Source organism: Salvelinus alpinus, chromosome 14, assembly GCF_045679555.1.
Source record: "Salvelinus alpinus chromosome 14, SLU_Salpinus.1, whole genome shotgun sequence".
Lineage (NCBI taxonomy): Eukaryota > Metazoa > Chordata > Actinopteri > Salmoniformes > Salmonidae > Salvelinus > Salvelinus alpinus.
In genome coordinates, this window is record NC_092099.1 from 40476491 (window position 1) to 40503333 (window position 26843).

Below are 26843 nucleotides of genomic sequence, written 5' to 3' on the forward strand. Positions count from 1 at the left end.
AGCTTGTCCACTATCGACATATCTATTTATTATTGCCATCAAAATGATAGCTGGTAAAATTGGATCCAACAATAATATTATGGGATTAGAAATCCTTAGCTTAAAAACAAAGGTGTCATTGTACGCTGATGATGCATGTTTTCTTTTAAAACCACAATTAGAATCCCTCCACAGCCTCAGAGGTTCTAGATACTTTTTCTAACCTCTGTATTATAACCAAATTATGAAAAGATAAGATATTACGTATTAGATCACAAAAAATATATACTTTTACATTACCGTGTAGTTTACCAATAAAATGGTCTGACGGGGATGTGGACATAGTCGGTATACATATCCCGAAAGAAAGAAATGAACTGACTCCAATACATTTTAATAGAAAGTTAGCAAAAATAGATAAGATCTTGCTACCATGAAAAGGAAAAAACCTGTCTATTTGTGGAAAAATCACCCTGATTAACTCTAGTCATATCACAGTTTACCTATTTGCTTATGGTTTTGCCTACACCTAGTGACCTGCTTTTTAAATTATATGAACAAAAAAGACTCAAATTTATTAGGAATGGCAAGCCAGAAAATTAAAAGGGCCTATTTGTATAACGAATAGGAATTCAGAGGGCAGAAATTATTAAATATTAAAGCATTAGACCTCTCACTAAAGGCGTCAGTCATGCAAAAGTTATACTTAAATCCAAAATGGTTCTCTAGTAAATTACTAATAATGTCTCACCCCATGTTCAAGAATGGCCTTTTTCTCTTTATTCAGATTACAACTCCTCACTTTCGGTTACATTAAAATGAAAAAATCTCCAAATTATCGTTATTTTTTATTAAACAATCCTTACAAAGTTCAACAGTGAAGAGGCGACTCTGGGATGCTGGCCATCTAGGCAGAGTTCTTCTGTCCAGTGTCTGTGTTCCTCTGCACATCTTAATCTTTTCTTTTTATTGGCCAGTCTGAGATATGGCTTTTTCTTTGCAACTCTGCCTAGAAGGCTTGTGAGGCGTCTGTTTCTCAAACTAGACACTCTAATGTACTTGTCCTCTTGCTCAGTTGTGCACCGGGGCCTCCCACTCCTCTTTCTATTCTGGTTAGAGCCAGTTTGCACTGTTCTGTGAAGTGAGTAGGACACAGCGTTGTATGAGATCTTCAGTTTCTTGGCAATTTCTTGCATGGAATAGCCTTCATTTCTCAGAACAAGAATAGACTGACGAGTTTCAGAAGAAAGTTATTAATGGCCATTTTGAGCCTGTAATCGAACCCACAAATTCTGAGGCTCCAGATACTCAACTAGTTAAAAGAAGGCCAGTTTTATTGCTTCTTTAATCAGAACAACAGTTTTCAGCTGTGATAACATAATTGCAAAAGGGTTCTCTAATGATCAAATAGCCCTTTAAAATGATAAACTTGGATTAGCTAACACAACGTACCATTGGAACAGAGGAGTGATGGTTGCTGATAATGGGCCTCTATATGCCTACATAGACATTCCATTAAAAATCAGCCGTTTCCAGCTACAATAGTCATTTACAACATTAACAATATGTACACTGTATTTCTGATCAATTTTATGTAATTTTGATGGACAAAAAATGTGCTTTTCTTTCAAAAACAAGGACATTTCTAAGTGACCCCAAACTTTTGAATGGTAGTGTATGTATATAGATATATATATTTACCCCCGAAATATATGGGGGATTGGAAATGATGCAGACAATTACATTGATGGCAGCAACAATCTATCTGCATATTAAAGCTGATCCACCCCTGAAAAAAAAGGGCATTTGTTTTACAGCAGACTGTAAGACCTTTCTGTAATTTCAACAGTAAAACACCGTAGAATGCCCAGTAAATATACTCAATTTTAGGAATTCTACCAACCTTTTCCTAAAACGCAATTGTAGCTTACTGACCAAATATTGTCAGTCATGTACTGTAATTAAGAATACAGTACCATACCATATTTTTTGGAGCACTAAATACATTTTGAACAATAGTGGGTGCATGGTATTGTTGTTTCTCAGTTATTAACATTTTGAGGCAGGTCTTGTAAGAGGCTATATTTGTTGCACCTGTTAATGAGAGTGCTGTAAGATCAGAGTGGCAGCAAATCTCAAACCTTTAACGGTTGAGTGGCATGTCGTTTTGATCTGTTTTGCCCTGTAATCACTGTCTGTTTAGAAGCCTTTGTCAAAGGTCCTGAACAGTCATTCTGATTTTCATGTAAAAATGCCATTTTAGTGACTAAAATAGCAACCATGATACAATATTTGTTTTGGATAAAAAGGCAAAAAATGTGAGAATAAGTACTTTATCTCTCATGGCTAAACACCAGGAGGTTTGAAAAGACAGGCTGAGTGGGCGGGGAGCTAATATTCATGAGTTCACCTTAACTGTGCTTCTACACCTGCATTGCTTGCTGTTTGGAGTTTTAGGCTGGGTTTCTGTACAGCACTTTGAGATATCAGCTGATGTAAGAAGGGCTATATAAATACATTTGATTTGATTTGAACTGCAGCTCTTTGAAATGCCTATGTCAAGGAACTTGGACGCAGTGAGCAGTGTTGCAGTAAAATAATCTCAAGCAAATCTAGGGATACACAAAACAACATTGAAATTGAATCAATGACATCAAAAAAGTTTTATTCATCTCCCGTTTGGCATGTCTCTCATAATGTGGTTCACCGCAGCACCGATGTAATGACTTGACAACTGCATCTGTGTTTTGAACAACCCTTCCCCTCCTTTTGTTCCATGCTGGATGAAGACCTAGCTAGCCAGTAACCAGCTAACACCAGACACAGATGAAAGGGAAAACATATATGTATCATTGGCATATATGAATAGGGTAAACTTGTAATTATATTTGCTGACACCCCACAGTCACATTTTGGCATCAGTAGAGTAGCTATCTAGCTATATAAACCACGCCCCTCCGTAAACATGCCTTCTACAATGTTGGTTAAAAGGTGGTACTTATTTAAATTAGGTAAGACAATATCATATGACCATTGGTGTATTAAAATTCATGTTAAGGTGATGTCACCCTATCCACTTAATAATCACACCTCCTGAATCCAAGTGTTTGATATGGGGAGGGGACCAGTAACTATGATGAAACTTTATCAATGTATTAGCAACAGACATTTTTCATACTTTGGTCATCATACTTTGATCTGGTTTCATCCAAATACCATCCAATTTCATGAAAAACAGGATTTTGACTGTTCATGACCTTTAAAAAATGTACATTTGTTGATTGCTAAGCATACAAATATGATTATTTCTAGATACATTTGAGAGGAGGTCTAGTTGTGGCCGCAACCGGACTAGATTGTGAACAAGTCTTGGCGGAGTGCATTGCTTGACTGCTGTGAGAGTGATATATTTACAGTGGGGCAAAAAAGTATTTAGTCAGCCACCAATTGTGCAAGTTCTCCCACTTAAAAAGATGAGAGAGGCCTGTAATTTTCATCATAGGTACACTTCAACTATGACAGACAAAATGAGAAAAAAAATCCAGAAAATCACATTTATTTATTTGCAAATTATGGTGGAAAATAAGTATTTGGTCAATAACAAAAGTTTATCTCAATACTTTGTTATATACCCTTTGTTGGCAATGACAGAGGTCAAACGTTTTCTGTAAGTCTTCACAAGGTTTTCACACACTGTTGCTGGTATTTTGGCCCATTCCTCCATGCAGATCTCCTCTAGAGCAGTGATGGCCCCATTCAATTACAGGCCTCTCTCATCTTTTTAAGTGGGAGAACTTGCACAATTGGTGGCTGACTAAATACTTTTTTGCCCCACTGTATGCACAATATCGTTCGCAAACTGCAGCCCCTCAAATTATTCCTTCTTGAGATCGAGTTTGTGGAGCAGAGGCTGTGTATGTTTTGGTTCTTCAAAGCTGTGTCAGTTATAACACTCAATAATCAATTAATTGCATTCATCCTTGCACCATGCGATCAATTATCAGTTCTGTCTTTTTCTTCTCTATGCTGGTCAGTTGCTGGTCAGAAAGGGAGCACGTATCTGGAGCCGCTGAGCCTGAGGAGCACGTATTAATCCTGCTGTAGAATTCAATGAGCCCAGCAGTGGAGGCTCCTCGGGGGAGGAAGGGGAGGACAATCCTCCTCATTGAATAAAAAAATAAATAATTGTGAAACATTAAAAAAGTTATAATTTTTAGATAAAACTACACTAAATATAATCACATCACCAAATTATTGAATAAAACACTATTTCTCAAAGAAGGTCTACAGTAGCCTCAACAGCACTCTGTAGGGTAGCACCATGGTGTAATCGGAGGCCAACAAGCTTCTGTCCTCCTCTGGGTACATTGACCTCAATATAAAACCTAGGAGGCTCATAGTTCTCACTCCCTTACATAGACTTCCACAGTAATTATGACAACTTCCGGAGGACGTCCTCCAGCCTATCAGAGCTCTTGCAGTATTAACTGACATGTTGTCCCCCCAATCAAAGGATCAGAGCAGTCATCTAGTACTGAAAGCATAAACTACAGCTAGCTAGCACTGCAGTGTATAAAATGTGGTGAGTAGTTGACTCAAAGAGAGAGAAAGACAATAGGTGAACAGTTTTGAACAAATTCATTCATTCCAAAATGAAGGAGAAGCTAGAGAGAGAGAGATTTTGTCATTGTTTTTTCACTTTCAGTTTCACGTACTTTCACTTTTCACTTTTCAGTTTCACGTACAGTTTAGCCTACTGAAACATATTGCTCAAACAGAGGGATGCTATGTTAGCTAGCTGGCTATGACTTTCCAACACAACACTGGAACTCTTCCAAATCAAGGTAAGCTTTTGGAATTACTCATTTTATGCTACCGGGGCCCGCTGGTATAACTGCTTACTGAATGTACACTAACGTTACTGCATGATTGTAACGGGTTTACTAACGCGTTAGTTCTATTAGCTATGCTGACTATGACATTACTTTAGCTAATATGGTGACAACGATGTAGGATGTTTGTAGAGGTTTGGCTTGGATAGGTTTTTTCGCCTGGTCACATACAGCTGATTTGTTGTGCATTGAAGTCCACAAGAGAAGGGAAGAGAAGGAATACAACGTGGCTGTTATGAGAGTGAACTCGGATTACTCGTGATCATGGGTGTATTCATTCCACGATTCTGTTGAAAAACGTTTCTTAAACGGAAGCAAGTGGAGCAAAATGGGGATAAACATACCTGAATTTCTCCAAAATAAATTGTCTTTTGCAACTGTTGGACTAATAATTACACCCTATATCAGCTAGATGCAGGCAAGAGTGTGCAAGGCGATATTGAATTTCACTGTCACCTACATTTTTTCTCTCGACCTGTGTGCACCTACGTTGGAAACATTCATTCATAGGCTAAGTTGTTGCAACCTCATGATGGGTATAGGGAAAATTTGAGTGTCATGTAGTAGCCTAAACCTATCGCTGTTACATTGACCTGGGTGAATGGAATATGAATGACAGTCATCCAATATGCTGCAATAGAAACAAGACCATGCCCAAGTGGGCTATTATGTTCCTTTTATTGAGGAGTGGCTTCCGTGGTGGAGCGCTGCAGAGATGGTTGTCCTTCTGGAAGGTTCTCCCATCTCCACAGAGGAAATCTGGAGCTCTGTCAGAGTCACCATCGGGTTCTTGGTCACCTCCCTGACCAAGGCCCTTCTCCCCTGATTGCTCAGTTTGGTCTGGCGTCCAGCTCTAGGAAAATTATTTAATACATTTTACAATAACGCTGTAATGTAACATAATGTGGAAGAAGGGAAGGGGTCTGAATACTTTCCGAATGCACTGTATATCATAAAATGTCTTCTTCTTTGCATGGTTTTCCAGCAGGCTAAACGCTTTGTTGCGTTTTGTTGCCTTTCACAGTTTGGAAAGTGCATTGCACATTTATACACAAAAAATAGGAAAAGGGGGAAAAAACGAAATTGCACCGCCGTGTTAACCTATATACAGTACCAGTCAAAAGTTTTGACACACCTATTCATTCCAAGGTTTTTCCTTATTTTTACTATTTTCTACATTGAAGACATCAACACTATGAAATAACACATATGGAATCAAGTAGCAACCAACATTTTTTTAAACAAATCTAAATATATTTATATTTGAGATTCTTCAAAGTAGCCACCCTTTTCCTTGATGACAGCTTTGCACACTCTTGGCATTCTCTCAACCAGCTTCATGAGGTAGTATGTTTGGAGAAGTTTCAGCAAATTTATTGAAAATAAAATACAGAAATATCTAATTTACACCTCTGAGTCAATACATGTTAGAATCACCTTCGGCAGCGATTACAACTGTGAATCTTTCTGGGCAGCTAGCTAGTGTGCGAGGCCGTATTGAATGTGTCAATGTCTGCCACCTTGATTACTCAAATGTCTCTAGACCTGTGTGCACCTACGTTGTAAACTTTCATTTATAGGCTAGGTTATAGCAACATCATGATGGGTATATGGAAAATGTGAGTATTATGTAGTAGCCTAAACCATCAATGTTATATTGAGCTGGGGGAATGGAATATGAATGACAGTCATCCAATATGCTGTAATAGAAATGAGACCATGTTCATAAAACATTTTTGCGTCCTCCCTCATTTTAAACAGCACCGACCGCCACTGCCTTTACAGATAATTGTTTATGTAGGGTGCAGAGACGAGGTAGTGATAAAAAAAAAAAAACGTTTTAAACACTATTATTGCACACAGAGTGAGTCCATGAAACTTATTATATGACTTGTTCAACACATTTTTACTCCTGAATATATTTAGGCTTGGCATTACAAAGGGGTTGAATACTTATTGACTCAAGGCGTTTCAGCTTTTCATTTTTTCATTTGTAAGCATTTTTAAAAACATAATTCCCCTTTGACATTATGGGGTATTGTGTGTAGACCAGTGACACAAAATTGAAATTCAATAAATGTTTTATTCAGATTGTAACACAACAAAATGTGGAAAAAGTCATGGGGTGTGAATACTTTCTGTAGGCACTGTACCACTATCCGCAACACGCCCCAACAGATCCTACACCAGGCCATCGGAACCCCTTCTCTCAAAACTTCCTGTAGTTTTTCTGCACTAAAATCTCTGAAATCCAACATCTTCTCTGTTGCTGTTACTACCAATTCAAACTTCTGGGATTTCCTTTCCATCTTTAATGACAAAAGCAATACACGCCAAGAAGTCAACCTTACTAAAGCACAAACTGTCCGGGTCACTTTGTACTGGCCTACTACTCACAGAGATCCTTTCAGGCTCCCTCACCCTTTGTCCACCATTCTCTACTTTCCTCACTGCCTCAGCATATGACACTTTCTGCACTGCTTTCACCCTGGAAACATCAATCTGTTTCACTTGTAAAGGACATTTCTGATCCCCAACAACATGGCCACCCCCACCAATGAAACACCACTTTTTCCCCCGAAACTACACAGTCAAAATTGAAGACCAATAGTATGCTTAACTACAACAACATTTTCAGTAACGGTTACAAAAATATTTTACTTGCTACAACTGTGATATTGTCCTGTGTGGCTCAGTTGGTTGGCACTTGCAATGCCAGGGTTGTGGGTTTGATTCCCATTGGGGACAAGTATGGAAATAGTGTCCACTCACTACTGTAAGTTTCACTGGATAAGAGTGTCTACTGAAATGTAATTATACATTTTTATTTTATCAACCTTGGTTGAATGCACTGACTGTAAGTTGTTTAGGACAAGAGCGCCAGCTAAATGACCGAAATACAAATGTAAATATAAAATTGAAAACTTGCAAAGAACACTGGGTAATATATCGCTGCATGGGCAATTCCAGTAATATACTGTAAAATAGATTACAGTAATATTTTTGTGGCATAAAATGGATTACCATACAATGGATTACAGTACCTGTACTGTATAATAAGTTACAGTAATTTACTGGCTAATTGTACATTTTACAGGAAATGTTTTACAGTGTAGAAGAAGAAAACAACATATTTTCTGAACTTGAATTAAACATTAAACCCCTTAATATGTTTTTCATCCTCTACATCTCCCCATCTCATGGCCTCTGAGAAAATATGCTCCTTAAATTTATATTCATGAGCTTATACAACTAATGGTAAACCCATAGCTATCCCTGTACTGCAATCTTTCTCTGCTAAATTAATATTAATGTGTTAGTGTGTTAGGTTCAGTTAAGTTTATGGGTAATCATATTCAGTTTATTCCTGGTAGGAAACCAGTCACATTGATTAAAACTGGCAACAGTGTGACTCTCCCCAGCTAGGTGTACTGCTTTGTTTGCCAGTTATTGGACCATAACATAAATCAAGGCAATGCCGGGTATTGTCTCACCACAAAACTCTCCCAGAGTGTTGAGATGGTTACCAGTTAAAACCTTAGAATCCTTAAATATGTCATTATCCTAACCTGACTATGTCTACTACCACATTCCCTGGTGGGAGATATATTTTTTATTTAACTAGGCAAGTCAGTTAAGAACAAATTCTTATTTACAATGACGGCCTACAGTACACCGGCCAAACCCCGAAGACGCTGGGCCAATTTTGCACCGCACTATGGGACTCCCAATCACGTCCGGTTGTGATACAGCCTGTATTCAAACCAGGGTGTCTATAGTGACCCCTCTAGCACTGAGATGCCGTGCCTTATTAAACCGCTGCGCCACTCGGGGGAAGATAGATGTGGTCAGTGGTGGAACAAATTAATAGTTCCTCTACTGAAGCTACCCAATGCTGAAAAACAAGTTTAAGATGAACTAGGCCTAATCATATACGGACACCCAGAATGGTTGAACGAAGAACCAACATTGTATCGTCTATGTTTATTAATAGAAATGAAGAATATATGGCATATATGCAGATGATGTTGTTTGTAATACAGTTCGCTTAGTCTCACCTTGTTTGGCTGTGCAGGATGTTCTGTCATTCTGTAAGATGTATCCCTCTGTACAGCTGCATCTATATGAGCCGTAGGTGTTCAGGCAGGTTTGGCTACATGCTCCGTACACAGCACATTCATCATGATCTGGGCAGAAAGGGAGAGCCATTTCTAACAAATTAGGTGTGCTCAAACATGACCCAAATACATAAAGTATTCTTAATGTGGCCCTCACTGTACCACCTTAGAAATGGTTACCACACAACCAAGGAACTTACGTTGGAAAGTCATTTTTATTTATTTAACCTTTATTTAACCAGGTAGGCAAATTGAGAACACGTTCTCATTTACAATTGCGACCTGGCCAAGATAAAGCAAAGCAGTTCGACACATACAACAACACATAGTTACACATGGAGTAAAACAAACATATAGTCAATGATACAGTGAAAAAAAAAAATTAAGTCTATATACAATGTGAGCAAGTGAGGTGAGATAAGGGAGGTGAAGGCAAACAAATATATGTATAAATAAATAAAAATATAAAAAGGCCATGGTGGCGAAGTAAATACAACACAGCAAGTAAAATAAAACTTAAAACACTGGAATGGTTGGTTTGCAGTAGAAGAAAGCGCAAAGTAGAGACAGAAATAATGGGGTGCAAAGGAGCAAAATAAATAAATAAATACAGTAGGTAAAGAGGTAGTTGTTTGGGCTAAATTATAGATGGGCTATGTACAGGTGCAGTAATCTATGAGCTGCTCTGACAGCTGGTGCTTAAAGCTAGTGAGGGAGATAAGTGTTTCCAGTTTCAGAGATTTTTGTAGTTCGTTCCAGTCATTGGCAGCAGAGAACTGGAAGGAGAGGCGGCCAAAGGAAGAATTGGTTTTGGGGGTGACCAGAGAGATAAACCTGCTGGAGCGCGTGCTACAGGTAGGTGTTGCTATGGTGACCAGCGAGCTGAGATAAGGGGGGACTTTACCTAGCAGGGTCTTGTAGATGACCTGGAACCAGTGGGTTTGGCGACGAGTATGAAGCGAGGGCCAGCCAACGAGAGTGTACAGGTCGCAGTGGTGGGTAGTATATGGGGCTTTGGTGACAAAACGGATGGCACTGTGATAGACTGCATCCAATTTATTGAGTAGGGTTTTGGAGGCTATTTTGTAAATGACATCACCGAAGTCGAGGATTGGTAGGATGGTCAGTTTTACAAGGGTATGTTTGGCAGCATGAGTGAAGGATGCTTTGTTGCGGAATAGGAAGCCAATTCTAGATTTAACTTTGGATTGGAGATGTTTGATGTGAGTCTGGAAGGAGAGTTTACAGTCTAACCAGACACCTAGGTATTTGTAGTTGTCCACATATTCTAGGTCAGAGCCGTCCAGAGTAGTGATGTTGGACAGGCGGGCAGGTGCAGGCAGCGATCGGTTGAAGAGCATGCATTTAGTTTTACTTGTATTTAAGAGCAATTGGAGGCCACGGAAGGAGAGTTGTATGGCATTGAAGCTCGCCTGGAGGGTTGTTAACACAGTGTCAAAAGAAGGGCCAGAAGTATACAGAATAGTGTCGTCTGCGTAGAGGTGGATCAGAGAATCACCAGCAGCAAGAGCGACATCATTGATGTATACAGAGAAGAGAGTCGGTCCAAGAATTGAACCCTGTGGCACCCCCATGGAGACTGCCAGAGGCCCGGACAACAGACCCTCCGATTTGACACACTGAACTCGATCAGAGAAGTAGTTGGTGAACCAGGCGAGGCTATCATTAGAGAAACCAAGGCTGTCGAGTCTGCCGATGAGGATGTGGTGATTGACAGAGTCAAAAGCCTTGGCCAGGTCAATGAATACGGCTGCACAGTATTGTTTCCTATCGATGGCGGTTAAGATATCGTTTATGACCTTGAGCGTGGCTGAGGTGCACCCATGACCAGCTCTGAAACCAGATTGCATAGCGGAGAAGGTATGGTGGGATTCGAAATGGTCGGTAATCTGTTTGTTGACTTGGCTTTCGAAGACCTTAGAAAGGCAGGGTAGGATAGATATAGGTCTGTAGCTGTTAGGGTCAAGAGTGTCCCCCCCTTTGAAGAGGGGGATAACCGCAGCTGCTTTCCAATCTTTGGGAATCTCAGACGACACGAAAGAGAGGTTGAAAAGGCTAGTAATAGGGGTGGCAACAATTTCAGCAGATAGTTTTAGAAAGAAAGGGTCCAGATTATCTAGCCCGGCTGATTTGTAAGGGTCCAGATTTTGCAGCTCTTTTAGAACATCAGCTGACTGTATTTGGGAGAAAGAGAAATGGGGAAGGCTTGGGCGAGTAGCAGAGGGGAGGGCAGTGCTGTTGTCCGGGGTAGGGGTAGCCAGGTGGAAAGCATGGCCAGCCGTAGAAAAATGCTTATTGAAATTCTCAATTATAGTGGATTTGTCGGTGGTGACAGTGTTTCCTATCTTCAGAGCAGTTGGAAGCTGGGAGGAGGTGTTCTTATTCTCCATGGACTTTACAGTGTCCCAGAACTTTTTTGAATTTGTGTTGCAGGAAGCAAATTTCTGCTTGAAAAAGCTAGCCTTGGCTTTTCTAACTGCCTGTGTATACTGGTTTCTAGCTTCCCTGAAAAGTTGCATATCACGGGGGCTGTTCGATGCTAATGCAGAACGCCATAGGATGTTTTTCTGTTGGTTAAGGGCAGTCAGGTCAGGAGAGAACCAAGGGCTATATCTGTTCCTGGTTCTACATTTCTTGAATGGGGCATGCTTATTCAAGATGGTGAGGAAGGCATTTTTAAAAAATGTCCAGGCATCCTCTACTGACGGGATGAGATCAATATCCTTCCAGGATACCTCGGCCAGGTCGATTAGAAAGGCCTGCTCGCTGAAGTGTTTCAGGGAGCGTTTGACAGTGATGAGTGGAGGTCGTTTGACCGCTGACCCATTACGGATGCAGGCAATGAGGCAGTGATCGCTGAGATCTTGGTTGAAAACAGCAGAGGTGTATTTGGAGGGCAAGTTTGTTAGGATGATATCTATGAGGGTACCCGTGTTTACGGAATTGGGGTGGTACCTGGTAGGTTCATTGATAATTTGTGTGAGATTGAGGGCATCAAGCTTAGATTGTAGGGTGGCTGGGGTGTTAAGCATGTTAAAATTTAGGTCGCCTAGCAGCACGAGCTCTGAAGATAGATGGGGGGCAATCAGTTCACATATAGTGTCCAGAGCACAGCTGGGGGCAGAGGGTGGTCTATAGCAGGCGGCAACGGTGAGAGACTTGTTTTTAGAGAGGTGGATTTTTAAAAGTAGAAGTTCAAATTGTTTGGGAACAGACCTGGATAGTAAAACAGAACTCTGCAGGCAATCTTTGCAATAGATTGCAACACCGCCCCCTTTGGCCGTTCTATCTTGTCTGAAAATCTTGTAGTTGGGGATGAAAATGTCAGAATTTTTGGTGGTCTTTCTAAGCCAGGATTCAGACACGGCTAAAACATCCGGGTTGGCAGAGTGTGCTAAAGCAGTGAACAAAACAAACTTAGGGAGGAGGCTTCTAATGTTAACATGCATGAAGCCAAGGCTATTACGGTTACAGAAGTCATCAAAAGAGAGCGCCTGGGGAATAGGAGTGGAGCTAGGTACTGCAGGGCCTGGATTCACCTCTACATCACCAGAGGAACAGAGGAGGAGTAGGATAAGGGTACGGCTAAAAGCTATGAGAATTGGTCGTCTAGAACTTCTAGAGCAGAGAGTAAAAGGAAGTTTCTGGGGGCGATAAAATAGCTTAAAGGAATAATGTACAGACAAAGGTATGGTAGGATGTGAATACAGTGGAGGTAAACCTAGGTATTGAGTGATGATGAGAGAGATATTGTCTCTAGAAACATCATTGAAACCAGGTGATGTCATCGCATATGTGGGTGGTGGAACTGTGAGGTTGGATATGGTATAGTGGTCAGGGCTAGAGGCTCTACAGTGAAATAAGCCAATAAACACTAACCAGAACAGCAATGGACAAGGCATATTTACATTAAGGAGAGGCATGCTTAATCGAGTGATCAATAAGGGTCCAGTGAGTAGAGGTTGGTTGGGGTCACGGCGATCCAGACAGCTGGCCGGGTAGATGGCTATCGGTAGCAAGATAGCATAGTATGGAAGTCTATTTGTAGATGTCTCGTGCGTTTCCGTCGGTAGGTTAGTGGGGTTCCGTGTGGTAGAGGGGATCAATCCAAATTGGCAAAATAGATATAGTGACCCAAGAAAAAAAAAAGAAAAAAAAAATAAATAATAATAATTGTCCGATATACTTATTCAGATAGCAGCCGATAAGACAGCTAACGGTTAGCGGGCCCCAGATGAGCGTTCAGGTAACGTCGGGACGGAGGTGCCAGTTGGATAACTCCCTCGGGCAGATAACGTCGGCAGTCAGTCGTGAAGGCCCGGTGGGGCTCCGTATCTGCAGCAACAAAACAACAACAAAAAAAACGGGTCCGGAATAGGTGGCTGTAGCCCAGGAATGGCTGATGGAACTCCTCAGCTGGCTAGCTCCGGAATGATTTGAGTTTGCTCCGGGATCGACGTAAGCCAGTAGTCACATGGTTTGCAGCTAGCTAGCTGCAAATGTCCAGAGCCTGCGGCTGAAATCCGGGGAAACTGAGAGAAAAAAAAAGTCCCGGAATGCTCCGGTCCGAGTCGCGTTGCACAAAAGTGCCGGTAGATTATCGAGCTAAAGGAATAGCTGATGACCACAAAACGTGGGCAGCTGAAACACCAACGCTGGCCAGCAGACCGGCTAATTTCTGGGCAGCTACAGATTAGCTTCTGGCTAGCTATCGGATAGCTTCTGGTTAGCTTTCTGGCTAGCTTCTGAATTAGCCCCTGGCTAGCTTCCACGGTGGTTTTTCAGATTTGAGGTAAATAATACTTTTTTGTAATTGGTGAAGCGGGTTGCAGGAAAGCTTTTGCAGGGAAGCTTTTGTAGTTGAGTTCTTGGATAATAAAATATATAAAAGATATGCGAAGAAAGGTGTAAATATATATATATACAGGACACGACAATACGAAACAGAAATGACGTCTGAACTGCTAAGCCATCATTGGATCCTGTAGTGTGAAAACTGTCACTTCAGGCACTCTTTTCTACTCTTTATGCTACAGGCATATTACTAGCCCCGTAGTCATACTGTATGAGCTGTAGCCACCCATGCGAAACATAAATATATTTATATATACTTAAAAAATACTCCATTAATATATTTTAATATACTGTATTTACATAGGTCTGTGATAAATATACTTAAGTGTATTTAAAATGATCTAAATTGGAACAATTCAAATATATTAAAAGTTTTTAATGTCCATTTTATTAGTTTTTATTAGCATTTAAGTATATTAAATACATGTTTGTACTTAAGTATATTGTTAGTATATTAGATAAAGAGCAAAACAAATATATTTTGAATACACCTTAATTACATTTTACGTGTAGTTCTCCTAAATTTGAAGTATACTGAATTGGTATTTTAATTATAATTTAATTACTTTCTTTACAAGTAGGCATTCCAGAAATAGTCTTTCATTCATTAACCACATTTGATGTCATAATTAGCCATGTGAAGGTTACCTTGACAGACCAAATTATCTTATCAACCAATGTTAACATGTTTGTACAAAACAGTTATAGATGAGGCAGCAACTTTTAAGTAACATGTATGATAACCGTGCACTAGCTGGATTTCACACTTTAGTTGTTTATACTATGGTGATAAATTAACATTTCAATAAAATGTGTAACATGTAATGTGCAATTAAAAGTACAACATCATTCAGTTTGAAAATTAACATCAAAACATTTCAATAAGCTAAATATGAGGAACAATATCATGAATCAAAACTTCAGCTGCTGAAAAGGATGCTGGGTAATATGCACATTTCTGGCACATGCATTTTGAACGTATGCAATATTTTGTGGACATTTAAGTTAAATATACTTTTTTGAAAGTATACTTCAGAATATTTTCTTGAGATACAAAAAAGTATACTCTCAGGAAGCATGTTCCTCAGCTGTGCATGTTTCCTTATGTGGAATAAACAATTTGTATCATTGTCAACTGTCTCTGCACTCTTCTGAACTCAAATTCAGAAAGTACTTCAGAACTCATTATTGGCACTGAAACTACAGTGCCTTGCAAAAGTATTCATACCCCTTGGATTTCTTCACATTTTATTGTAACAAAGTGGGATTAAAATGGATTTATTTGTAATTTTTGGTCAACAATCTACACAACATACTCTGTTATGTCAAAGTGTAAGACAATTTGTATTTAAAAAAAAAAGATTGATAGAAATATAATAACTAAAACATAGTCATTGCGTAAGTATTCAGCTCCCTGAGTCAATACATGTTAGAAACACCTTTGGATCTTCTTGGGTAAGCCTCTAAGGGCTTTGAACACCTGGATTGTACAATATTAGCCTATAATTATTTTCATAATTCTTCAAGCTCTGTCAAGATGTTGGGGAACATTGCTAGACAGCAATTTTCCAGTCTTGCCATAGCTTTTCAAGGCATTTTAAGTCAAAACTGTAACTTAGCCACTTGGTCTTCTAGGTAGGCAACCAGTGTAGATTTGGCCTTGTGTTGTAGGTTATTGTCCTGCTGAAAGTTGAATTCCTCTACTAGTGGCTGGTGTAAAGCACACTGAAGCAGGTTTTCCTCTAGGATTTTGCTTGTGCTTAGCTCCATCCTGCATCCTGTTTCTTTTTATTCTGAAAAACTCCCCAATATGTCAAGCATACACATACCATTATGTAGCCAGCACCATAATTGGAGGCAGTTAATCAGTGATGTGTTGTGTTGGATTTGCCCCAAACATAAGGCTTTGCATTTAGAACAAAAAGTGTGTTCCTTCGCCGTGTTTTTTGTTGTTGTTGCAGTATTACTTTAGTGCCTTATTGCATACAAGATGCATGTTTTGGTAACATCCCATTCCTGTCCTGCAGCTCAGTTCAGAAGGTAGTGTATACATAATCCACAGCATAATTATTAACTTCACCGTCATTAAAAAAATATTCAATGTCTCATTTGATATTGTTACCTATCTACCAATCAATGCCATGCTATATGAGGCTTTCGAAAGGGTCCCTGGTCTTTGTAGTTTAATCTGTACTTGAAATTCAACACTTGACTGAGGGACCTTACAGATGTTGTATGTATGGGGAACAGAGGAAGGATTAGTCATTTAAAAATCATGCCAACCTGTATTATTTCACAAAGAGTGAACATCTAACATATTATGTAATTTGTTAAGCCAAATTGTACTCTTGAAGTAATTGAGGCTTGACTAACCAAATTTGTATTGATCTTACAATTTTTTTTATACATCTTCCACTTTGACATTATAGTATTTTGAGAAAATTGTTGACCAAAACTAATTTTACAGTTTTAACTCCACTTTGTAACACAATAAAATCTGAAGAAATCAAAGGGGTATAAATACTTTTGCAAGGCACTGTATAATTTTAGTGTACTTATATTCCATCCGGCACAGCCAGAAGAGGAATGGCTACCTCTCAGAGCCTGGTTCCTTCCAAGGTTCCTCCCTTTCTAGGGAGTTTTTCCTAGACACCGTGCTTCTACATCTCCATTGCTCTGCTGATGTAAAAAGGGCTTTATATATACATTTGATTGATTGATCACTCACAGAGTATCATAAATATATATATATATATATACAGTTGAAGTCGGAAGTTTACATACACTTAGGTTGGAGCCATTAAAACTCATTTTTGTCAACCACTCCACAAATTTCTTGATAACAAACTATACTTTTGGCAAGTCGGTTAGGACATCAACTTTGTGCATGACACAAGTCATTTTTCCAACAATTGTTTACAGACAGATAATTTCACTTATAATTCACTGTATCACAAATCCAGTGGGTCAGAAGTTTACATAGACTAAGTCGACTGTGCCTTTAAACATCTTGGAAAATTCCAGAAAATTATGTCATGGCTTTAGAGGCTTCTCATAGGCTAATTGACATAATTTGAGTCAATTGGAGGTGTACCTGTGGATGTATTTCAAGGCCTACTTTCAAACTCAGTGCCTCTTGGCTTGACAACATGGGAAAATCAAAAGAAATCAGCCAAGACCACAGGAAAAGAATTGTAGACCTCCACAAGTCTGGTTCATCCTTGGGAGCAATTTCCAAACGCCTGAAGGTACCACGTTCATCTGTACAAACAATAGTACGCAAGTATAAACACCATGGGACCACGCAGCCGTCTTACCGCTCAGGAAGGAGACGCGTTCTGTCTCCTAGAGATGAACGTACTTTGGTGCGAAAAGTGCAAATCAATCTCAGAAAACCAGCAAAGGACCTTGTGAAAATGCTGGAGGAAACAGGTACAAAAGTATCTATATCCGCAGTAAAACAAGTCCTATATCGACATAACCTGAAAGGCCGCTCAGCAAGGAAGAAGCCACTGCTCCAAAACCGCCATAAAAAAGCCAGACTACGGTTTGCAACTGCAATTGGGGGCAAAGATCATACTTTTTGGAGAAATGTCCTCTGGTCTGATGAAACAAAAATAGAACTGTTTGGACATAATGACCATTGTTATGTTTGGAGGAAAAAGGGGGAGGCTTGCAGGCCGAAGAACACCATCCCAACCGTGAAGCATTGGGGTGGCAGCATCATGTTGTGGGGGTGCTTTGCTGCAGGAGGGACTGGTGCACTTCACAAAATAGATGGCATCATGAGGAAGGAAAATTATGTGGATATATTGAAGCAACATCTCAAGACATCAGTCAGGAAGTTAAAGCTTGGTCGCAAATGGGTCTTCCAAATGGACATTGACTCCAAGCATACTTCCGAAGTTGTGGCAAAATGGCTTAAGGACAACAAAGTCAAGGTATTGGAGTAACCTCAATCCTATAGAAAATTTGTGGGCAGAACTGAAAAAGCGTGTGTGAGCAAGGAGGCCTACAAAACCTGACTCAATTACAGCAGCTCTGTCATGGAGGAATGGGCCAAGATTCACCCAACTTATTGTGTGCAGCTTGTGGAAGGCTACCCAAAACGTTTGACCCAAATGAAACAATTTAAAGGCAATTCTACCAAATACTTATTGAGTGTATGTAAACTTCTGACCCACTGGGAATGTGATGAAAGAAATAAAAGCTGAAATAAATAATTCTCTCTACTATTATTCTGAAATTTCACATTCTTAAAATAAAGTGGTGATCCTAACTGGCCTAAGACAGGGAATTTGTTCCAGGATGAAATGTTTATGTGTGTTTAAGTTTATGATAGTATATTTATAGTAAACTTTAGATATACTAGAAAAGTAGAAGTATATTATAATGTTTTGTATATTTAAGTCTATCATTGCCATCATGAACCAAACATTGGTTACAAAACTGACCTGACCTCTGATATGTCACAGCAGCTGTCAGACTGGACTGGGCTGCTACTTAAGGGGTCTGAGGGAAGAACTCCTTGCCCTGCAGACAGATGGTTCTCATTTCCAACAGGCCTCCTGCCTGCGCTAGTGATTTGAGACGTTTGGCAGAGGGTGAAGGAGAAAAGAGAGGAGAGATAGCGTTAACGATACCTACCTCTGCAGCTTGTCCCATCCTCGCTGACCTCAAAGCCGTCAGCGCAGAAACAGAAGGTGCCGTTTCTCGTCATGACACAGCCGTAGCGGCAACGCAGCTCATGGCAGGCTGACAGCAGCTCTGAGAGAGAGAGAGAGAGAGAGAGAGAGAGAGAGAGAGAGAGAGAGAGAGAGAGAGAGAAAGAATCAATAGGTGTGTTGCGCAACAGTTACTGTCAGTCTCTGGGAAATGCCGAACAGAAATACAAAATGGTTGGGAACACAGCCGCTCATGTAACTGCTAACTCTAAAAACTTTTAAACTGATATTAGTAGATATGCTCTCTGCAGACAGCCTTCTTACAATCTCAGAGAAATCACGGAAGCTAATAGAGGAGAAGAAAAAGGATCAAAGTACATTAGTTTTCCATTTACAGACTAAACCTGCATGTACTGTGCTGCACTCAATTATACTAATAATTGAAGCAGAGTACCCTAAGTTTATTTTAGTCGTCAAGGATGACAGCTGATGTCAGTCGTGACCAGCGCTAACAATGAATAACTTGAATTTAGAACCCTGCTCACAGTATAGACAAGATACTAGATGCAAGAACGTCCCATAGAGCCTTTATCTCCTTTTTCTGTAGCGTGAGGCAGCTTGATGTACAAGTACATCCCCAGGACAGGCCAGGATGCTAGTCTATCGCAAGCAAAGCAGTCTAAAATGACTTTGTGGGACTTACAACAAAGGAGACATCAGCCTTGTATTCTAGCACACTTCTAATACACCTTGTATTCTAGTACACTTCTAATACACCTTGTATTATAGTACACTTGTCTACTTGGAATAAAAAATGACAGCAGTTCTGAGAGGGACAACTTCTCTTGTCCCAAGTTCATTCTATTGTTCGGATGTTGTCTGTGTTACACCATTCTCTGTACAGAACAGAACAAAAGACTGGCAATTTAAGACTTGATAGACGTTCAATGGAGTTAGTGACAGATAGAAAAGAATGAGCTTCAAAAATAGAGAAAAAAAGTTTTAATTGTTGAAAATATGGATATGCCGCCCCTGAACATTAATTACTGTCAAATAGAATCCGTGAGGATGAAGGCTGTTAAGGCTGCTCATTGATTTGACATGTTTTCTTCTATTACCAACAACATAGCACTAGTTGGTGTTTAAAACAATCTGGGAACCTTGCGGCAGAACCAAGCAAACTCCTGACAGCATTATGCTTAGACAGGCAGACATCAGTGAGCTCAGACAATAACCAAAGCCTCCGAACATCACTATCTATGGAGTGAAGGAGAGAGACAACAGAACAGAAATAAATAGATTTATATTGGTCTTGTTTTTAGGAATTAAAATGCATTTATAAACTGGGTGGTGAATGCTGATTGGCTGACAACCGTGGTATATCTAACCGTATACCACGGGTATGACAAAACATTTATTTTGACTGCTCTAATTACATTGGTAACCAGTTTATAATAGGAATAAGGCACCTCGGGGGTTTGTAGTATATGGCCAATATACCACGGCTAAGGGCTGTATCCAGGCACTCTGCGTTGCGTCGTTCATAAGAACAGCCCTTAGCCTTGGTATATTGGCCATATACCACACACCCTCGTGCCTTATTGCTTAGCTATACAGAGGAAGTTGACAGTTTAAAGGCGTAGAATGCTTCATAGATTTATAGAGGCGTCAGAAGTAAATGTTTCATGATGTGTCTTTGCAGGCCACTTGCTGACACATGAAGATGTTTTGGTCGGGTGGATAGATGGCAGGTGCAATATGGCAGGTGGCTGTTGGAACCTAGTACATTAACTAGTAAGGATAAAGACATCTCAGATGGATAATTTCATTTCAAAGGCATGTTTGAAATCATTCTGTATGAATCCCAATGCAATACAGTACACCTGAATATACACACACACATGTATACTAACTCAGCTCACACACACACACACACACAAACACGCACGCACGCACGCACACGCACGCACGCACGCACGCGCACACATGCACACCCACAAACTGTCTGAATAAATCATACAGTGCATTCGGAAAGTATTCAGACCCCTTGACTTTCTCCACATTTTGTTACGGTACATCCTTATTCTTAAAATGATGAAATAGTTTTTCCTCCTTTTCCTCCTTTTCTTGCGGTCAGAGGCCGAGCAATTGCCATACCAGGAAGTGATGCAACCAGTCAGGATGCTCTCGATGTTGCAGCTGTAGAACCTTTTGAGGATCTCAGGACCCATGCCAAATAATTTTAAGTTCCTGAGGGGGAATAGGCTTTGTCGTGCCCTCTTCACAACTGTCTTGGTGTGTTTGGACCATTCTAGTTTGTTGTTGATGTGGACACCAAGGAACTTGAAGCTCTCAACCTGCTCCGCTACAGCACCGTCGATGAGAATGGGGGCGTGCTCGGTCCTCCTTTTCCTGTAGTCCACAATCATCTCCGTAGTCTTGGTTACGTTGAGGGATAGGTTGTTATTCTGGCACCAGCCGGCCAGGTCTCTGACTTCCTCCCTATAGGCTGTCTCATTGTTGTCGGTGATCAGGCCTACCACTGTTGTGTCGTCTGCAAACTTAATGATGGTGTTGGAGTCATGCCTGGCCATGCAGTCGGGGTGACCAGGGAGTACAGGAGGGGACTGAGCACGCACCCCTGGGGGGCTCCAGTGTTGAGGATCAGCGTGGCAGATGTGTTGCTACCTACCCTTACCACCTGGGGGCGGCCCGTCAGGAAGTCCAGGATCCAGTTGCAGAGGGAGTTATTTAGCCCCAAGATCCTTAGCTTAGTGATGAGCTTTGAGGGTACTATGGTGTTGAACGCTGAGCTGTAGTCAATGAATAGCATTCTCACATAAGTGTTCCTTTTGTCCAGGTGGGAAAGGGCAATATGGAGTGCAATAGAGATTGCATCATCTGTGGATCTGTTTGGGCGGTATGCAAATTGGTGGGTCTAGGGTTTATTTTATAATGGTGTTTATGTGAGCCATTACCAACCTTTCAAAGCACTTCATCAATCTACACACAATACCCTATAATGACAAAGCAAAAACGGGTTGTATTTGGGGAGTTTCTCCCATTCACCTCTGCAGATCCTCTCAAGCTCTGTCAGGTTGGATGGGGAGCATCGCTACACAGCTATTTTCAGGTCTCTCCAGAGATGTTAGATGACTGTGGCTGGGCCACTCAAGGACATTCAGTGACTTGTCCCGAAGCCACTCCTGCATTGTCTTGGTTGTGTGCTTAGGGTCGTTGTCCTGTTGGAAGGTGAACCTTAGCCCCAGTCTGAGGTCTTGAGTGCTCCGGAGCAGGTTTTCATCAAGGATCTCTCTGTACTTTGCTCCGTTCATCTTTCTCTCGATCCTGACTAGTCTCCCAGTCCCTGCCACTGAAAAACATCTCCACAGCATGATGCTCCTGCCACCGTGCTTCACCGTAGGGATCCTCCAGATGTGGCACTTGGCATTCAGGCCAAAGAGTTCAATCTTGGTTTCATCAGACCAGAGAATCTTGTTTTTCATGGTCTGAGAGTCCTTTAGGTGCCTTTCGCAAACTCCAAGCCGGCTGTCATGTACCTTTTACTGAGGAGTGGCTTCCGTCTGGCTATTTTATTGGTGGAGTGCTGCAGAGATGGTTGTCCTTCTGGAAGGTTCTCCCATCACCAAGGAGGAACTCTGGAGCTCTGTCAGAGTGACCATTGGGTTCTTTGTCACCTCCCTGACCAAGGCCCTTCGACAGTGAATGCTCAGTTTGGCCGGGAGGCCAGCTCTAGGAAGAGTTTTGGTGGTTCCAAACTTCTTCCATTTATGATGGAAGCCACTGTGTTCTTGGGGACCTTCAATGCTTCAGGATTTTTCTGGTACCCTTCCCCAGATCTGAGCCTCGACACAATCCTGTCTTGGAGCTCTACAGACAATTCCTTCGACCTCATGGCTTGGTTTTTACTCTGACATGTACTGTCAACTGTGGGACCCTGTATAGACAGGTGTGTGCCTTTCCAAATCATGTCCACTCAATTAAATTTACCACAGGTGGACTCCAATGAAGTTGTTGAAACATTGTTCAAGTATTCTAATTAAAATGAATACTCACCACGCTGCATCTTGGTCCTCCAATCCTTCCTACTACTCCTCAGAAGAGGAGGAAAACGAGCGTTACAGAATCACCCACCACAACCGGACCAAGCAGCGTGGTACCCAGGAGCAGCGGGTTCAGGACTCCTGGACCTGGGAGGAGATTCTGGACGGCAAGGGACCCTGGGCACAGGCTGGAGAATATCGCCGCCTTCGGGAAGACCTGGAGGCAGCTAAAGCCGAGAGGCGGTGGTATGAGGAAGCAGCACGAAAGCGCGGCTGGAAGCCCGAGAGGCAGCCCCAAAAATGTATTGGGGGGGGCACACGGGGTGTGTGGCTAAGTCAGGTAAGAGACCTGAGCAAACTCCCTGTGCTTACCGTGGAGAGAGAGGGTCCGGGCAGGCACCGTGTTATGCGGAGATGCGCATGGTGTCTCCAGTACGTGTGCATAGCCCGGTGCGGTACATAGCAGCGCCTCGCATCGGCCGGGCTAGAGTGGGCATCGAGCCAGGTGCCATGAAGCCGGCTCTACGCATCTGGTCTCCAGTGCATCTCCTCGGGCCGGGGTACATGGTACCAGCCCTACGCATGGTGTCCCCGGTTCGCCAGCACAGCCCAGTGCGGCCTATTCCACCTCGCCGCACTGGCATGGCTACGGGGAGCATTCAGCCAGGTAGGGTTGGGCAGGCTCGGCGCTCGAGACCTGTAGTGCGCCTCCAAGGTCCGGTCTATCCGGTGCCTTCTACACACACCAGCCCTCCTGTGGCAGCCCCACGCACCAGCCCTCCGGTGGCGGCACCACCTACCAGGCCTACAGTGCGCCTCCAGGGTCCAGTATGCCCTGTTCCTCCTCCCCGCACTCGCCCTGAGGTGCCAGCCGGTGCCACCAGTTCCGGCACCACGCACCAGGCTTACAGTGCGCCTCGGCAGGCCTGAGCCACCCTCCTGTCTAGCGCCGCCTGAGCCGTCCGTCTGTACTGAGCCGCCTGAGCCGCCCGTCTGTCCTGAGCCGCCTGAGCCGCCCGTCTGTCCTGAGCCGCCTGAGCCGTCTGTCTGTCCTGAGCCGCCTGAGCCGCCCATCTGTCCTGAGCCGCCTGAGCCGCCCGTCTGTCCTGAGCCGCCTGAACCGCCCGTCTGTCCTGAGCCGCCTGAACCGCCCGTCTGTCCTGAGCCGCCTGAGCCGCCCTTCAGTCCGGAGCCGCCTGAGTCGCCCTTCAGTCCGGAGGCGCCTGAGCCGCCCTTCAGTCCAGAGGCGCCTGAGCCGCCCTTCAGTCCCGAGGCGCCTGAGCCGCCCTTCAGTCCAGAGGCGCCTGAGCCGCCCTTCAGTCCAGAGGCGCCTGAGCCGCCCTTCAGTCCAGAGGCGACTGAACCGCCCTTCAGTCCAGAGGCGCCTGAGCCGCTCGCCAGTCCGGATCTGCCAGTCTTCCTTCAGTCCGGATCTGCCAGAGTCGCCCTCCAGTCCGGAGTCGCCCTCCAGTCCGGAGTCGCCCTCCAGTCCGGAGCCGCCTTCCAGTCCGGAGCCGCCTTCCAGTCCGGAGCCGCCTTCCAGTCCGGAGCCGCCTTCCAGTCCTGAGCCGCCCCTCAGTCCGGAGCCGCCCCTCAGTCCGGAGCCGCCCCTCCGTCCGGAGCTGCCCCTCAGTCCAGAGGCGCTCCTCAGTCCGGTGGGGCCCTTTATTAGGGTCCCCAGTCCAAGGTCGGCGGCGAGGGTCGCCGCTCTAAAGAGGCCACTGAAGAGGGCTAAGACTATGGTGGAGTGGGGTCCACGTCCCGCGCCGGAGCCGCCACCGCGGACAGATGCCCACCCAGACCCTCCCCTATAGGTTTAGGTTTTGCGGCCGGAGTCCGCACCTTGGGGGGGGGGGGGTTACTGTCACGCCCTGACCATAGTTTGCTTTGTATGTTTCTATGTTTTGTTTGGTCAGGGTGTGATGTGAGTGGGCATTCTATGTTGTATGTCTAGTTTGTCTATTTCTATGTGTTTGGCCTGATATGGTTCTCAATCAGAGGCAGGTGTCAGTCGTTGTCTCTGATTGGGAGCCATATTTAGGTAGCCTGTTTTGTATTGTGGGTTGTGGGTGATTTTTCCTGTTCCTGTGTTTGTGTTCACGTTACGGGACTGTTTCGTCGTCGTTTGTTTGTTGGTTTATTGTTTTGGTTCTTGTTCAAGTATTCTAATTAAAATGAATACTCACCACGCTGCATCTTGGTCCTCCTCTCTTTCGCCCGACGAAGAACGTTACAAAATTATATCATCAATTTTAGAATAAGGCTGTAACGTAACAATATTTTGGAAAAAGTCAAAGGGTGTGAATACTTTCCAAATGTTCTGTATTTAACTGGCAAGAGCTGTATTTGACACAGACCATGTCATTTATGTAACAAAGACATACTTTGTTGAAATAGCTCAAATGCACCAAGCTGTCTGTGTATTTTGTGGTGCATGTACTCTGTAAAGCCCACCCGCTAGTATTGTTTCTCTTGATCCTTTCTTCTACGCCCAGTAAGATTCAGGCGTTATCGTTCAGGATGTGTTAACTGGCATGCTTCCCTGTTCTGTGGGAAGGGAACATGCAAAACGACTAGACGCTGGGCCCAAAGATATCCAAACCAAAGCTAATCCGCATATCTCCTAGCAGACACCAGACCATCTATTTCACTCCCAGACAAAAGGCTGGGTAAGGAGAGATGCCTGCCTTCTGCTCTGTTGCTAAAGCAACTGCAGAGCCTTGGGTACCACCTTAAATGTAGCATTCGTAAAGCCTTCATGTGCATGACAGTTATAATGTCCTTCATATGTTTTTATATATTTTGAGTGCATCATTGAGCAGTCACCTCTAATCACCTCTAGAGATGTTCTATGGCTGACTGGAGGTTTGTTTGCTCAGTCACAGGTAAAATCATTTTTTTTTAAATAGCATTTGTTTCACTTATGCATCAGGGACTAACTACTGTAGAGGAGCAGCTACAGAGATATGCAAAGCAGATGATAAGTGCATCGCTACACCCATAGGGAGACAGAGTGCAGAGCAATATAATATTTATTTTGTGATTTTAAAGCACAGACATAGAAGCGGATAAATAGACTATGTACTTGGCCAACTGGAAGGACATGCTTCAGGTGTTCTCATGTCATTTTAAATGTGTAGTTCATAATTTAGAGAACAATACTGGAGATATTGAATTAATGTTATCGAGCATTGCAATCAAATTAACATTAACATCTTATACTGTTTGTATAATGTTGCACAAGCATTTGGTTTTATGTGATATAGGTAAGATAGAGGCTTGGTTGGAGATAACTAAGGTCAGGACAAGATATGATACCAAATGGAAGCTTTTCGAAAATAAACATTCATGGGACCAGTGCCCTTAGCTAACTACCAGCTCCGTTGCTAACTAGTAGAGCTGGTCCCATTGTTGCAAAGAGCTTAAGGATATTAGAATCCTCTTTTATTAACCTTGTCATTTTCAACCTAGGATAGAGGGAGGGTAGGTAATAACATCCTGAGCTAAAAATTCACAGAGTAGACCAAATAGCATTTTATTTATTGGTAACAAGGGGAAGGGTTTGTAATTATGATATTCATGGTTATTTAATCATTTGTAAATGCATTATAAACCATTAATAAATTGGTCAAAATAGTGCGATTTCCAGACCTTACCAAATAGTGAGCCACTATTTACCTCCAGCTATTAACCATTTATAAATGCACTTTCAAATGCTTATAATATTGAACCCTTATGTACTTTATGTAGCCTTTATTTAACTAGGCTACCATACATTACAGCCGATTGTGATACAGCCTGGAATCGACCCAGGGTGTCTGTAGAGACACCTCAAGCACTGAGATGCAGTACCTTAGACCACTGTGCCACTCGGGAGCCCACCATGCAACCTTATTTTCAATGATTGCACAGTTAAACAATTGTTATTTTCTAATTTCCTCATCAGGAACAGAAATAGTTGGTTGTCAGACCAATGGTCAGCTCCCACGATGTAATTTTGAGCCACGCTTGAAACCCTTATGATGCATTGGTAAATTGACTGTATAGATAGTCATGTCCAATCAATTGAATTTACCACAGGTGGACGCCAATTAACCTTTTGTCAATAGGGGGAGCTGTTAGCATTATTTTTTTTTTTACATTTCCAAATTAAACTGCCTCGTACTCAATTCTTGATCGTACAATATGCATATTATTGTTATTATTGGATAGAAAACAGTCTATAGTTTCTATAGGAGTTGAAATTTTGTC

The 26843-nt window shown here is 42.3% G+C and overlaps 1 protein-coding gene across 1 annotated transcript in view; it reads right to left on the reverse strand.

Annotated features, from left to right (window-relative positions):
- LOC139538915 (low-density lipoprotein receptor-related protein 1B-like) overlaps positions 1-26843 on the reverse strand; it is a 555698-nt gene that overhangs the window by 290571 nt on the left and 238284 nt on the right. Inside the window, exons 3-4 of the mRNA XM_071341488.1 lie at positions 18512-18631; positions 8930-9058 (exon numbers count right to left, since the gene is read on the reverse strand). Coding sequence (XP_071197589.1) covers positions 8930-9058; positions 18512-18631 — 249 coding nt within the window. The remainder of the gene's footprint in view (positions 1-8929; positions 9059-18511; positions 18632-26843) is intronic.